The sequence below is a fragment of the Eleutherodactylus coqui genome, chromosome 5 (assembly GCF_035609145.1).
Source record: "Eleutherodactylus coqui strain aEleCoq1 chromosome 5, aEleCoq1.hap1, whole genome shotgun sequence".
Lineage (NCBI taxonomy): Eukaryota > Metazoa > Chordata > Amphibia > Anura > Eleutherodactylidae > Eleutherodactylus > Eleutherodactylus coqui.
Window position 1 is genome coordinate 263,889,236 of NC_089841.1, and position 12,635 is coordinate 263,901,870.

The 12,635-nt window shown below is 43.6% G+C and overlaps 1 protein-coding gene across 1 annotated transcript in view; it reads left to right on the forward strand.

The window, feature by feature from the left end:
- Positions 1 to 12,635, forward strand: part of CPAMD8 (C3 and PZP like alpha-2-macroglobulin domain containing 8) — a 140,138-nt gene that overhangs the window by 114,063 nt on the left and 13,440 nt on the right. Inside the window, exons 35-38 of the mRNA XM_066604614.1 lie at positions 1,817 to 2,025; positions 2,968 to 3,055; positions 9,378 to 9,452; positions 12,384 to 12,489. Coding sequence (XP_066460711.1) covers positions 1,817 to 2,025; positions 2,968 to 3,055; positions 9,378 to 9,452; positions 12,384 to 12,489 — 478 coding nt within the window. The remainder of the gene's footprint in view (positions 1 to 1,816; positions 2,026 to 2,967; positions 3,056 to 9,377; positions 9,453 to 12,383; positions 12,490 to 12,635) is intronic.

The window sequence follows — 12,635 nt, forward strand, 5'->3', positions numbered from 1 at the left end:
CCATATCACATCTTGTATCAAACTAGAGACAGTAGAACAGGGTACTAGAGCCTCCATGACCACCTATCTCACATCTTGTATCCAAGCTAGAGATGGTACAACAGGGTACTAGAGCTTATATTCCCACCCATATCACATCTTGTATACAAGCTAGAGTGAGTACATCAGGGTACTAGAGCCTCCATGCCCGCAATATCGCAACTTCTATCCAAGCTAGAGGTGGTACAGCAGGGTACTATAGCCTCCATGCTCACCCGTATCACATCTTGTATCCAAGCTAAAGGCGGTACAACAGGGTACTAAAGCTTCCATGCCCACCCATATCACATCTTATGTACAAGCCAGAGGCGGTACAACAGAGTGGTAGAGCCTCCCCTTAATGGGTCAGTTCTCCACAATAAATGATGCTTTTGCTCTGATATTGGAATCCTGTACTTATAATAATGTTACAATCACACAGGGAATGTTTCATTCCATTCCAACAACTTCTTCTAGGTGCTTGATTTTTTTTTTTTTTTTTACCATAAGTGTATATGCTATCCCTAGTGTGCTGAAAGGAAATTTGCAGGAAATTGTAATGCCCTACAGCTCCCCCACTATATATAAGAAACACTCTGCCGAAGAGTTTGTAATGATAGGTGTATATATGCAGATGTTGTAGTGGGAGCAACAAAAAAACAGGCAAATAAAATGGTAGCATTCTACCCTCTTATTGTGGTGACTTTACAAACTATGCTAATAATGATCCTGAATGTTCAAGATTATCTAAGAGGACAAAAATACTTTAGTATTATTAGCAATAGTCTAGATCAGGGGTGTCAAACCCATTTTCACAGAGGAGCACATCAGCATTATGGTTGCCTTCAAAGGGACGATTGTAAGACTGTATGGTAATAAGGACCCACATAGTGGCGCCAGTAATAATATGGACCCCCATAGTGGCCCCATGACGTGGCGGGCCGGATTCAGCCTGCAGACCTTGCGTTTGACATGTGTAATCTAAATTAATTGGTGCTGAACCAAATGTAGCAATGGGGGACACTGATGGGATTTCTAGGCATCCATAGCACAATTAACTGTTGTATAAGAATAAGATGATGTGAAACTAGATAAGTTCAGAATGACATTGACATCCTTACAGAAATAGTTGAGTGTTAAGTAGAATATCTCTATTACTTTTACCATCTCCTGGTAAGATATTTGCATTATATAATGTAGGATAATACTTAAAGGGGTTGTCCCGCGAAACAAAGTGGGTCTATACACTTCTGTATGGCCATATTAATGCACTTTGTAATGTACATTGTGCATTAATTATGAGCCATACAGAAGTTATCAGAAGTTATTCACTTACCTGCTCCGTTGCTAGCGTCCTCGTTTCCATGGAGCCGTCTAATTTTCAGCGTCTAATCGCCAGATTAGACGCGCTTGCGCAGTCCGGGTCTTCTTCTTTTCTGAATGGGGCCGCTCGTGCCGGAGAGCGGCTCCTTGTAGCTCCGCCCCGTCACGTGCCGATTCCAGCCAATCAGGAGGCTGGAATCGGCAATGGACCGCACAGAAGCCCTGCGGTCCACCGAGGGTGAAGATCCCGGCGGCCATATTCACCAGGTAAGTAAGAAGTCACCGGAGCGCGGGGATTCAGGTAAGCGCTGTGCGGTGTTCTTGTTTAACCCCTGCATCGGGGTTGTCTCGCGCCGAACGGGGGGCTGTTGAAAAAAAAAAAAACCCGTTTCGGCGCGGGACAACCCCTTTAAAGATGTCATTGAGTGAATTGTAATTCTTTACATTATGTAAATCCTTCATGGACTTTTTACAGATTGACGTTCATTATAATGTTCCTGACCCTGTTACCAAGCCAGCATTCGTGCTTCTTGTCCATCTCAAGGAACCAAAATCACAAAGGGGTCGAAGACAAGCTGGGTGCCCAGAGACACTTGTCAGAAAGAGAGCACTTCCCGATGATGATGATCCTGGTTCACACCAGGACCATCAGGAATACAAAGTGACCTTGGAAGCCTGCACAAGGTTAGAATGCTCAACCGTGTAATCATGCTACATGTAATATCTACAAAGTAAGATAAGCTGCTGTGATTTATGTTTGATTTGGGTTTCTCCAGTTGTATGTTATCCCCTTCCACCTGCAGCCAATTTTGGCATATGTGACCTAGACCAGTTTTTCAAACCTGGCATGTTTCACTTTATGTGGTAATAACTTTGGAATGCTATTACTCTTTCAAGTGATTCTAAGCTTGTTTTTTGTGATGCATTTTATTTTCGTCTACTGTAAATTTTGGTATATTTTGCATTTATTTAGAAAAATACAAAGTTTAGAGAAAATGTAGAAAAAAATTGCATTTTTCAAAATTTGTAATAGTTAATGAATAAGACTGCCTGTCCACGGGCGTTGCGATATCCCGCGGCGGATCTCCGCCGCAGGAGCCAGCTGACAGATCTCCGCGGTGAGCCTATCTGTAACTTTCTAATCATTTCATTTTTTTTTTTTTGAAGATATTTGCTTGTAGTCAGTGAATGAAAACATCCTGGTTTACATTCAGAGACTGGAAATCTGTTCCTAGCTGGTCCTGCTCTCACTTGAGAGGTTGATACAATTGTATACAGTCCAGTCATTGTACTTGGAGCTAAACAATGTGGAATTCAGACTGATACATTGTAGCAAACTACAACACAAATCTCCTGCTGTTGTGTTTGGCTGACAAAGAGGGCACAAGTTCTTTTGTTCACCAACGACAAACAAATTTCTTGAAAATGTGAGAATTTGAACCTCCAAGAATGTTAGAAAATAAACAGAATCAAGGACCCAAGTCTGGGATAGTGTTCCAATTTTAGGTAAATGACTCTACAACTTTCTATGTGTTTGCCATATTCAGAAAATTCAGTGTAAGCCCTGGTGGTGACAATGATGATGATGTGGGAGACTTTTACTGATCTCGCTTCTCTTTTATGCAGGTGGCTCCACTCCGGTGCTTCTAACATGGCTGTTCTAGAACTCTCTCTACTTTCAGGATTTCGAGCAGATGTTGAGAGTTTGGAAGAGGTAATGTAGTTTAAATGCTTAACAGCTTTAGCAAGGCTTTTCTTCACAGTTCCCTGTTGTAGCCTTGTATCTAAATATACTGACCATGGCAGAAAAGCTTGTCAGTGGCATCCAACACCCAGGTCACTAAAGACCCATTTACACGCAATGATTATTGCTCAAAATTCGTTCAATCGATGGCTTTTTGCGTGATAACCGTTGCGTGTAAACGCTTCCATCTTTCACTCTTCGGCTGAACGATGATTTTTAGGTGAGCATAAAACCCATTGTTCAGTGGGAGAGAGATAGCAGAGACTGCATGCTGTGTTCTCCACAGGAGCAGCTAATTATATTGCATTCAGCTGACAGCCTGCAGCAGCTCATGTGAAGCAATGCAGCTGAGTGCAAATCTCAGCATGTGATCTGGACTTTGCAAACAGCTGTTGGAGGCTCATTTACATGCAAATGAAGCTGATTAAGTGCTAATAGGCATTAGTGCCCATTAGTATTTTATGCAAAATGATTGCTAGAACTATCAATCTTGCAATCCTTTGAAGGATTGTCTTTGCGTGTAAATGAGCCTTTACTCCCCTTTGATCCCACCCCTCTGTCAGGCCATATGCCTTGAAAAAATGACTAGGCTTATCAATAATCTAAATTTTAAGTAATTTTTTTTCTAAATGAACCCAAATAATTTCAGAATTCTTCAGTATTATCCAGCATGCCATCCACAATCTGCATCATAAATAAGGGAAGATCAAGTTTCTAGAAATGTTTTCAAATGCTGGTATTTGGAGAATTCACTGAATCACGTCCAAAGGGAAGAGAGCTCATTCTTTAGAGGAGCATGATCATTTTTCAGAGGGGCTCTGGGTCTCCTGCTGGGTGAAAGGCATTTAATATGCATTTTAGGAGGAGTACCATAAGTGATCTGCTTTGGTGGGAGCGGTTTTTACAACTTCCTAGAGGTCTGAATGGCTTTCCACATCTGGATTTAATTGGGTCATATTCAGCTTGCCCTGGAATTCTCCTGTATGTGACCAGCTTAGAGGATACAGTTTGTTTAATTTGGATGTAAACTATTATTGCTTGTTTTAACCACAGGAAGCTGGCGTTACGAAAGCCTTGCTTTATGGATTAAAAGAACATGCAACCTAAAATGCTAGTTGAGTTCGTAACAAGGGCATCATGTAACATTTAAGATTTATATGTAAAAGTTCTTAAAACTTTGCAAACTTGTTTAGTAAATGTATTTCTGGTTGCTATGCAGGTGAGAGGCAATAATTGTAACTACATGCTACTGAGTACTAATCCGAACAGAGTACATGGGGATAATCCAAAGTGTAACAATCACAATAGCCCGATGTGTAAAAATTATGAACCGCCAAGTCGCCTATGATTCCTATATAAGGCTTGTCCGGTGATGATAAATGTCAGTTGTTGGCCCTGAATTGTAGTCACATGATACAGTACGCTTCTCTATGGATGGATTTGCCGACACAGGTGTAAACCCAGACGGATATGGGCCAATACTTGCCCAAAAAGTTAGCCTGTCTCAGCGCTGTCTTTCCATTTTGCCATTTTAGTTTACTGGTAACTTTGGTCATCACAAGAACATCTAGCTTCTCAGAGCTTTAAGCTGCCTGTCCACAAGTGATGATCCGCTGGCAATAAATCGCCCGCGGATCACACTCTGTAATGCTTTCCATTGAATTACTATGGAAGGCGCAGTGCCAGGATTTAAATCTCTGCATGCTGCAATTGCCCCGATTCTTTGAGGTGAGCCTATCTATTAGACCAGGCTCATCTCGGGGACCTGTCAGTGCTCCCCCTCCTCTCCCGCTGCGGAATATCGCTAGTGATATTCCGCCTCGGCCGTGGACAAGGGGGCCTTAGAGTGATCAGACGTGTTCCCACAGGAGCCCGTGCAACTTGCTTCTGCAGACAGAAGGTGACAACATACTGTCTGGCAGGGGGCGCCAGAGGGTATTTTCCAGCACATATTCTACCATTTGCTTTTTTGCTAGGTGTGGGACTCGGCTTCAGATCGTACATAGGGCATTGCAATATGTTTATGCTACATTAATTATGCAATTAATTCAGCCTTCAAGATATAGTTCCATAAAGAAACTATTGCTTGGAGGCCAGCCAAAAGCGGCAGCTAACCACTTATATCATTAGTGAGCCGGAGCTTTTGGCCGCAGAGCGGCTGCATCTCAGACTTGCCGCAGCCACACAAGTGGTTTCACACACACGTTTTCATTGCAGTTTTTGGATCAGTAGACTCAAAAGAGATGGGGGGGGGGGGGGTCCTATACTTTTTCCTGCTGGATTTACTTCTGGCTTTGGCTCAGAAAACTGCATCAAAAACTTCCACAAGAACCTGCATGTGAAACGTCCCTGATTGTCGAACACTTTTAAAGGGGTTGTCCCGCGCCGAAACGGGGTTTTTTTTTTTTCAACCCCCCCCCCCCCCCCCCCCCCCGTTCGGCGCGAGACAACCCCGATGCAGGGACCTAAAGAAAGCTTACCGGAGCGCTTACCTTAATCCCCGCGCTCCGGTGACTTCTATACTTACCGGTGAAGATGGCCGCCGGGATCCTCTTCCTCCTGGACCGCAGCTCTTCTGTGCGGTCCATTGCCGATTCCAGCCTCCTGATTGGCTGGAATCGGCACGTGACGGGGCGGAGCTACACGGAGTCCCATAGAGAACAGGAGAAGACCTGGACTGCGCAAGCGCGGCTAATTTGGCCATCGGAGGGTGAAAATTAGTCGACTCCATGGGAACGAGGACGCCAGCAACGGAGCAGGTAAGTATAAAACTTTTTATAACTTCTGTATGGCTCATAATTAATGCACAATGTACATTACAAAGTGCATTAATATGGCCATACAGAAGTGTATAGACCCACTTGCTGCCGCGGGACAACCCCTTTAAGTATCCGGTCCCTGAGGGCAATGTTACACGGAAATGTAGAGCTAGTTGCCGAGCTATACCTACGCTTTCTGAAAATTATCAGAAAAGACGCGAGCAGCAGTAGCAGCAGCCATTGTCTAATAGCACCCCTAGGCCAGATTCACACGAGCGTATGTGTATTTGGGCGCATGAGCGTAGCGTTTTTGCGGCACAAGCAATGCTTTTTTGCACGCACATCAGCATATTTTACTGTACTTTTTCCGCATGCAAGTCATGCAATACACACCGATTGAAATGGCTAATCAGTTTCTGATATATGGTCATTGTCATGCACATCTCCTAGTGTATATTAAGCGCATTTGTGCCGGAAAATAGAACCTGCTGTATTTTATTTTTCTGCCAGAACCAAAATGGACTGAAGGAACCCAGTAAAAAAAATGGGTTCTATTCACTGCGCATTGCGCGCACAAATACACCCATGTGAATCTGGTCTTAGTGTTTTAGAACATTTTGAAGCAGTTTACAGTTACTTAACAACTAGATTTCCTCAAGTAACATCATTTGTTCCTGAGAAAGATCGTAGATTATAACTAATCTGCTGCAACTTCAGCGAATGTTTCCTAAAGAGTACAAAACAAACTGGTTCTAATTTGTATCCATGCGCCGCTAGCTTAGAGCAGTGCTGATGATGTTACAAGTCGAGCTGGCGGCCAGATGAAGAGGAGTTTGTTAACGGAGGGGGCAGTCTGACGTCTGCGGCTCCACATGCCACACTGTGTTCTGGGCATTCCACCACCTTCTTGGAAAGATCTATCCAGGAAGCATGCGGGCGTCCCAGTGGGACAGGAACTTTAGTTTATTGGCCTCATTAGGCATCTAAGGGAGAAGTTAGTAAGATTCATCACATTTCTTTTATGCATCAGCTCATGAACTTAAAGGGGTTGTCCCGCGGCAGCAAGTGGGGTTATACACTTCTGTATGGCCATATTAATGCACTTTGTAATGTACATTGTGCATTAATTATGAGCCATACAGAAGTTTTTCACTTACCTGCTCCGTTGCTAGCGTCCTCGTCTCCATGGTGCCGTCTAATTTTCAGCGTCTAATCGCCAGATTAGACGCGCTTGCGCAGTCCGGTCTTCTTCTTTTCTGAATGGGGCCGCTCGTGCCGGAGAGCGGCTCCTGGTAGCTCCGCCCCGTCACGTGCCGATTCCAGCCAATCAGGAGGCTGGAATCGGCAATGGACCGCACAGAAGAGCTGCGGTCCACCGAGGGAGAAGATCCCGGCGGCCATCTTCAACCGGTAAGTAAGAAGTCACCGGAGCGCGGGGATTCAGGTAAGCACTGTCCAGTTCTCTGTTTTAACCCCTGCATCGGGGTTGTCTCGCGCCAAACGGGGGGGGCTGTTGAAAAAAAAAAAACCTGTTTCGGCGCGGGACAACCCCTTTAAGACATCGCTGCCATCATGTATTACTGGTTACAAATGACACCAAATATTATTACATTCTAATACTTGGTACCAATAAGTCTGTAGGTCATTATTTTATCTGGGCGTGTTGCCCTTCATATTTGAATTTGTGATATCAGACTGACGACACTGGAGAAGTACTATTGCTGGCTGGGTTTGGTCTCAAAGTTAGGACTTTTGTTAAACCTAGTGTCACAGATTTGCTACCCCCAGGGGTCGGCCTCTCGAAAAATCTTCTTAAATATCTGTTTTACTAAAAAAGGAAAATAACAATTATGAGTATCTTTTCTTTGAACTCTGCATTGTACTGTTTTTATGTTATTCCTCCTGGAAATCTGAATAGATTGACAATTGGATGTTATATTCTCCTTGTCAATAGGGCGTGTCCTATTGCTGTCCAGAGAAAATACAAACAAACAGATCTCCGTAGTGTAGATCTGTGGTGCTAAATACGGGAGAGAAAAGGGATAATGGTGCCTGACTGTAGAGGGCGAGTAATGGGGTCCGTCCTGGTAAGAGCAGCTTTCCCAATCCGAAGAGACAAAGCTTCCATATCAATGTATAGAAGAAGAAAACATGACCAATGATGTGCTAGGACGGAGGAATCGGGACAATGCATTTGAGCGCTGAACTGGCGCCTTCATCTGGCGATAAAAAGGCGCAGTTCAGCACTAAAATACTTTGCTTGAAAGATCTCCTCCTGCCAGATTCCTCCGTCCTATAGATCTATTGCTCTTGTTTCCTTCATCTATATTTTGCTGTCCAATCAGTGCTGAAACAGTAAGACTTGGTCCACACGGGGGCTGATCTGCAGCGGAAAGCCCACCTCCAGACCCCCGCCATTTGGTGCGGGTTTTCTCACGTATTTCTGGCGGAATTCACTCCTCATTGAGAAGAGGTGGATTCAGCAGCAGGAATGGCAATTAGTTGGCATGCGGAACTGAATCCCGCACCACATGGTAATTTACACACAGGATGATTTCCACAGATTTTAGATGAGAATTTAAAAATCGTATCCACTTTGCTGCTACTGTAAGTGCGTCGGCATTTCCGTGCAAACCCTCCGCGACAAATCTGTTGTTTTGATTGTTCCAAGTTGTCAGTTTATATATTTCCAGGGGGAATAACAGATAGATGCCACAATACAGAGTTCTAAGAAAATCTTGTTTAATGGGGATTACAAGCATTTACTAAAGCAGACTTGTCAGGAGATCTGTTTGTGGTCCTCTTTAAATCATTTGATGAATAAGAACTTAGACATTTCTTCACCAGCATGATACCGTGTTTTCCTTAAAACAAAACCTACCCAGATAATAAGCCCAACCTTGATTTTCAAGTATAAGTTGAACCCTGAAAATAAGCCCTAGCTACACTACATAAAAACAAAAAAACAACACAATATTCACCTAGCAGGTGCCATCCGGGTCCCTCACGCTGGGCTGCGACACTCCGGCAGGCTTCGGTGTAGTCCTCAATGCCGATGGAGCATCTTTTGTTGGTGGGTTTAATAGCCCACCTCCAGCAAGCGATTGCTCTGATTGACTCAGGCAGTGTTTCTGAACCAATCGGAGCCGGCGCTTGATAAACAGCCATTCTTTGAATGACATAATTGAATTGCTTTGATTGGTTTATTGAGCGACAGCTTTGATTGGCTGATGCAGTGCTACGGAAACAATCAGAGCAATCTCTTGCTGGAGGCAGGTTGTTCAAGCTCTGTCACCAACAAGAGATGCTCTGTCGGCATTAAAGATTATATAAAAGCCCACCGGAGCGCCTCAGCCTGTTGGGAGGGACCTGAATGGTGCCTGCTAGGTGAGTATAAGACACACCTATACCCCTGAAAATAAGACCCTGTGCTTTTGGGGCAAAAAATAATAGGGTCTTACTTTTGGGGAAACTAATTATATTACTTACTTGCATTTCATGCGTATTCTTAACTACTTGTTTTTATGTTTCAGTTGCTTTTAAATAAACAGATAGGGTTAAAACGGTATGAGGTTGAAGGAAGGAAGGTGCTGTTCTATTTTGATGAGGTGAGTAAAATATCTTTTACATCTTTAGTGCTAATTCACACAGGGGCGTATTTTTCCTCAGTATTTTGGGAGCCAAAACCAGGAGCGGGTCCAAAATACGGAAGAAATACAAAACTTTCCATTATACTTTTTCTTCTTATATCACACTCCTGGTTTGGGCTCACAAAATACTGAGGAAAAAATACGCCCCTGTGAACAAGCCCTTAGGCCTCATGTCCACGGGCAAAAGAAGAATTAAAATCCGCAGCGGATTTTAACTCTTCTCCCGCGCGCGGATCCACACCCCATAGGGATGCATTGACCACCAGCGGGTAGATAAATACCCGCGGATGGTCAATAAAAGTGATTTTAAAAAAAATGGAGCATGAAAAAATCTGGACCATGCTCCATTTTCGTGCGGGTCTCCCGCGGGGCCGGCTCCCGCGGGCTTCTATTGAAGCCTATGGAAGCCGTCCGGATCCGCGGGAGACCTAAAATAGGAATTTAAAAGAATTTACCCATCCGGAGCGGACCGGGAAGGTCTTCTCTTCCTCACGGCCGCATCTTTCTTGCTTCGGCTTGGCGGATGTGCCCGGCGCATGCGCGCGGCACGTCGGCGACGTGCTGGCGACGTGCCGCAGCCGTGACGAGTTCATCCGCCGGCCGAAAAAGAAGATCCGGCCGTGAGGAAGAGAAGACCTTCCCGGTCCGCTCCGGATGGGTAAATTCTTTTAAATTCCTATTTTCAGCGCTCATGTCCGCGGGGCAGGAGGGACCCGCTGCAGATTCTCCATGTAGAATCCGTAGCGGGCCTGATTTTCCCCGTGGACATGAGGCCTTAACCTCCAACAATCTGGGGTTTGTAAGAACGTGTCTCCACAAGTGTATTCATGCTCCATGTGTGAGCTGTAAATATCGAGCAAAGAACTGTATGCACCGTCCTGTGACACCAGGAAAGTCTTTTGCAGAGCCGTCTTTGATAAAGTCTTCCCTGATTTCATAGGAGAGAAGATCCAATCCACCCTTTGGCTTTACATCCTCAGCTCATGCATGATCCTATTATAAGCATATTACATTTAACTGCATGATCCTGTGCACTAAGGATAGTACTATAATCCTAATGATACATAATGGAAGTGCTATATTTTTTTATTTATTAACCAATTCAGGACCAAATACAGTACATTTACAGCGCTTGGTCCTGGGCTTTAATCCTGGCTGATTAAAATTCGGCACAGGTTTAAAACTCCTGCAATGTAGTAGGAGCAAGTCAGTTTCTCGGCTGTTAGTCACAGCCGAGGACCCGGAGGAGAAGACAGAAGCAGTTTTTAACCACTTCTGCCTTGTCTCTTGCAGACTATCTAGCGCTCAATAATCACTGTGAACTGAAAAGAGGAAGCAGAAGTCTCACTTCTGCTAGTCGACCCAGCGATCATGTGACCACTGGGTGCCCCCTGCTACAGCAGAGCTGCAGGGTCCACGCAGTCCCAGATCAGCTCTGTTAGTGACTACTGACACTACAGGGGAATGTTTTCCCATTTAACTTGGTCTCCAATGGATGCCACAGTTACTGTGGAAAAGTTTAAATTTAAAAAAAAAGACCATGCGAATGACCCCGAAGTCTTATATGTTGTCATGGAGACACAGATGTTTAAAAAAAAAATTACAAAAATTAGTAAAAATAAATAAATTGCAACACAAAATAAAAAAATAAATATATATAAAAAGAAAATGGCCAACATCAACCAAAACCGTTGCCATATGTGCCCTCTATACAAATTGTGTATCAAAATGTGCATAACAAAATGAGGAACCATCACTGTACATAATTTTAGTGTAAACATAATAAAACTAGAAACCAGGGGGAAAATGTCAGTGAAAACCCTATATGTCACAGAAAAAAATCTCCAGCAAAAATGATAAAGGGGTCGAATATCAGCTAAAATAGGAAGGGACTATGAACAGAATAATTCGGTAATATCTAAACATTTCTACAGTATATTTCACCAGTAATGATATTCTGATGAGAACGTTCTTGCCCCATCAGAGCACATGTTGAAATTTTTCTCATATTACCTAACTGCATGCAGTTGCAAGAAAAAGTAAGTGAACCCTTTGGAATGCCCTAGATCTAATCAAACCATTTGTGTATTTTTTAAGACCTTCAATAAAAATTCAGTGAAGTCTGTGTTAATAACATCTTCAAGAGCTAATTGGCGAAAGTTGTGAGAGCTAAGAAGATACGATTGGAACAATGCTCCCAAGAAAAAACAGTATGCAAATTGGCTGTCCCCCCCCCCCGGGAACTAGAAACATAGGAAACTGCACTCTCTGTGAGACCTACATCCAAGGCCTTCCATCTAGCCAACCAGTGTCTTACTCTGCTGTGATGAGTGGATAGAACTCCAAAAAACGGCTACTGATGGCTTTTGAAGAAGACTCTGGTTTGGCTATTCTTAGACATGTTGCAAGGCCTAATAAAAGGTCAGACTTTGAATTAAAGTGTAGCTGCCTTCCAATAGATGGCACTAGAATGGCAGCTTTCTTCTTCCTAGAAGGCCGCTACTTTTTCCTAGGGGTTATAACACTCCCCATGCAAGCTATGGTGGTCTTCACAAGGAGAAACAAAGCCCCCTGAGAGTATCTATAAAAGCAGCGTGCTTGATTTCTCTGGATGTTGGCATCAATCTGAGGCCTGGATGCTCATAGAATACACTGAGGCTAAATGACAAATGGGGAAAAAATGTAATGTGACCATCAAAACCTGAAACAATGTCAAGAAAATAATGAAATCTACTACAAACACAAATAGATATGGAAAGCCGTAGTAAGCATTACTAGCTCTATGGTTTTCCATCTTTGTATATTGTATTTAAGCTACAATATTGAAAGTTCCAGGTTGAGTTAATTTGTTGCAAATCATATCATTTCATGATTTCTATTTTGCTCCAGATACCAAGTCAGTGTATGACGTGCGTACAACTACAAGCCTTCAGGGAGTATGTTGTGGGGAAAACGTCACCTGTCCCTGTGAAAATCTATGATTACTACGAGCCAAGTAAGTGCAATCATTATCATACTGAAGGTAAACTACTGGGGCAAAGACAAAGCAGTATCTTGAAAAATACTGTAAGGCTGCTGTTACACCTGTGTTCGGGTCAATGCAGGGTAAGGCTGCTGTCACACCTGTGTTCGGGTCAATGC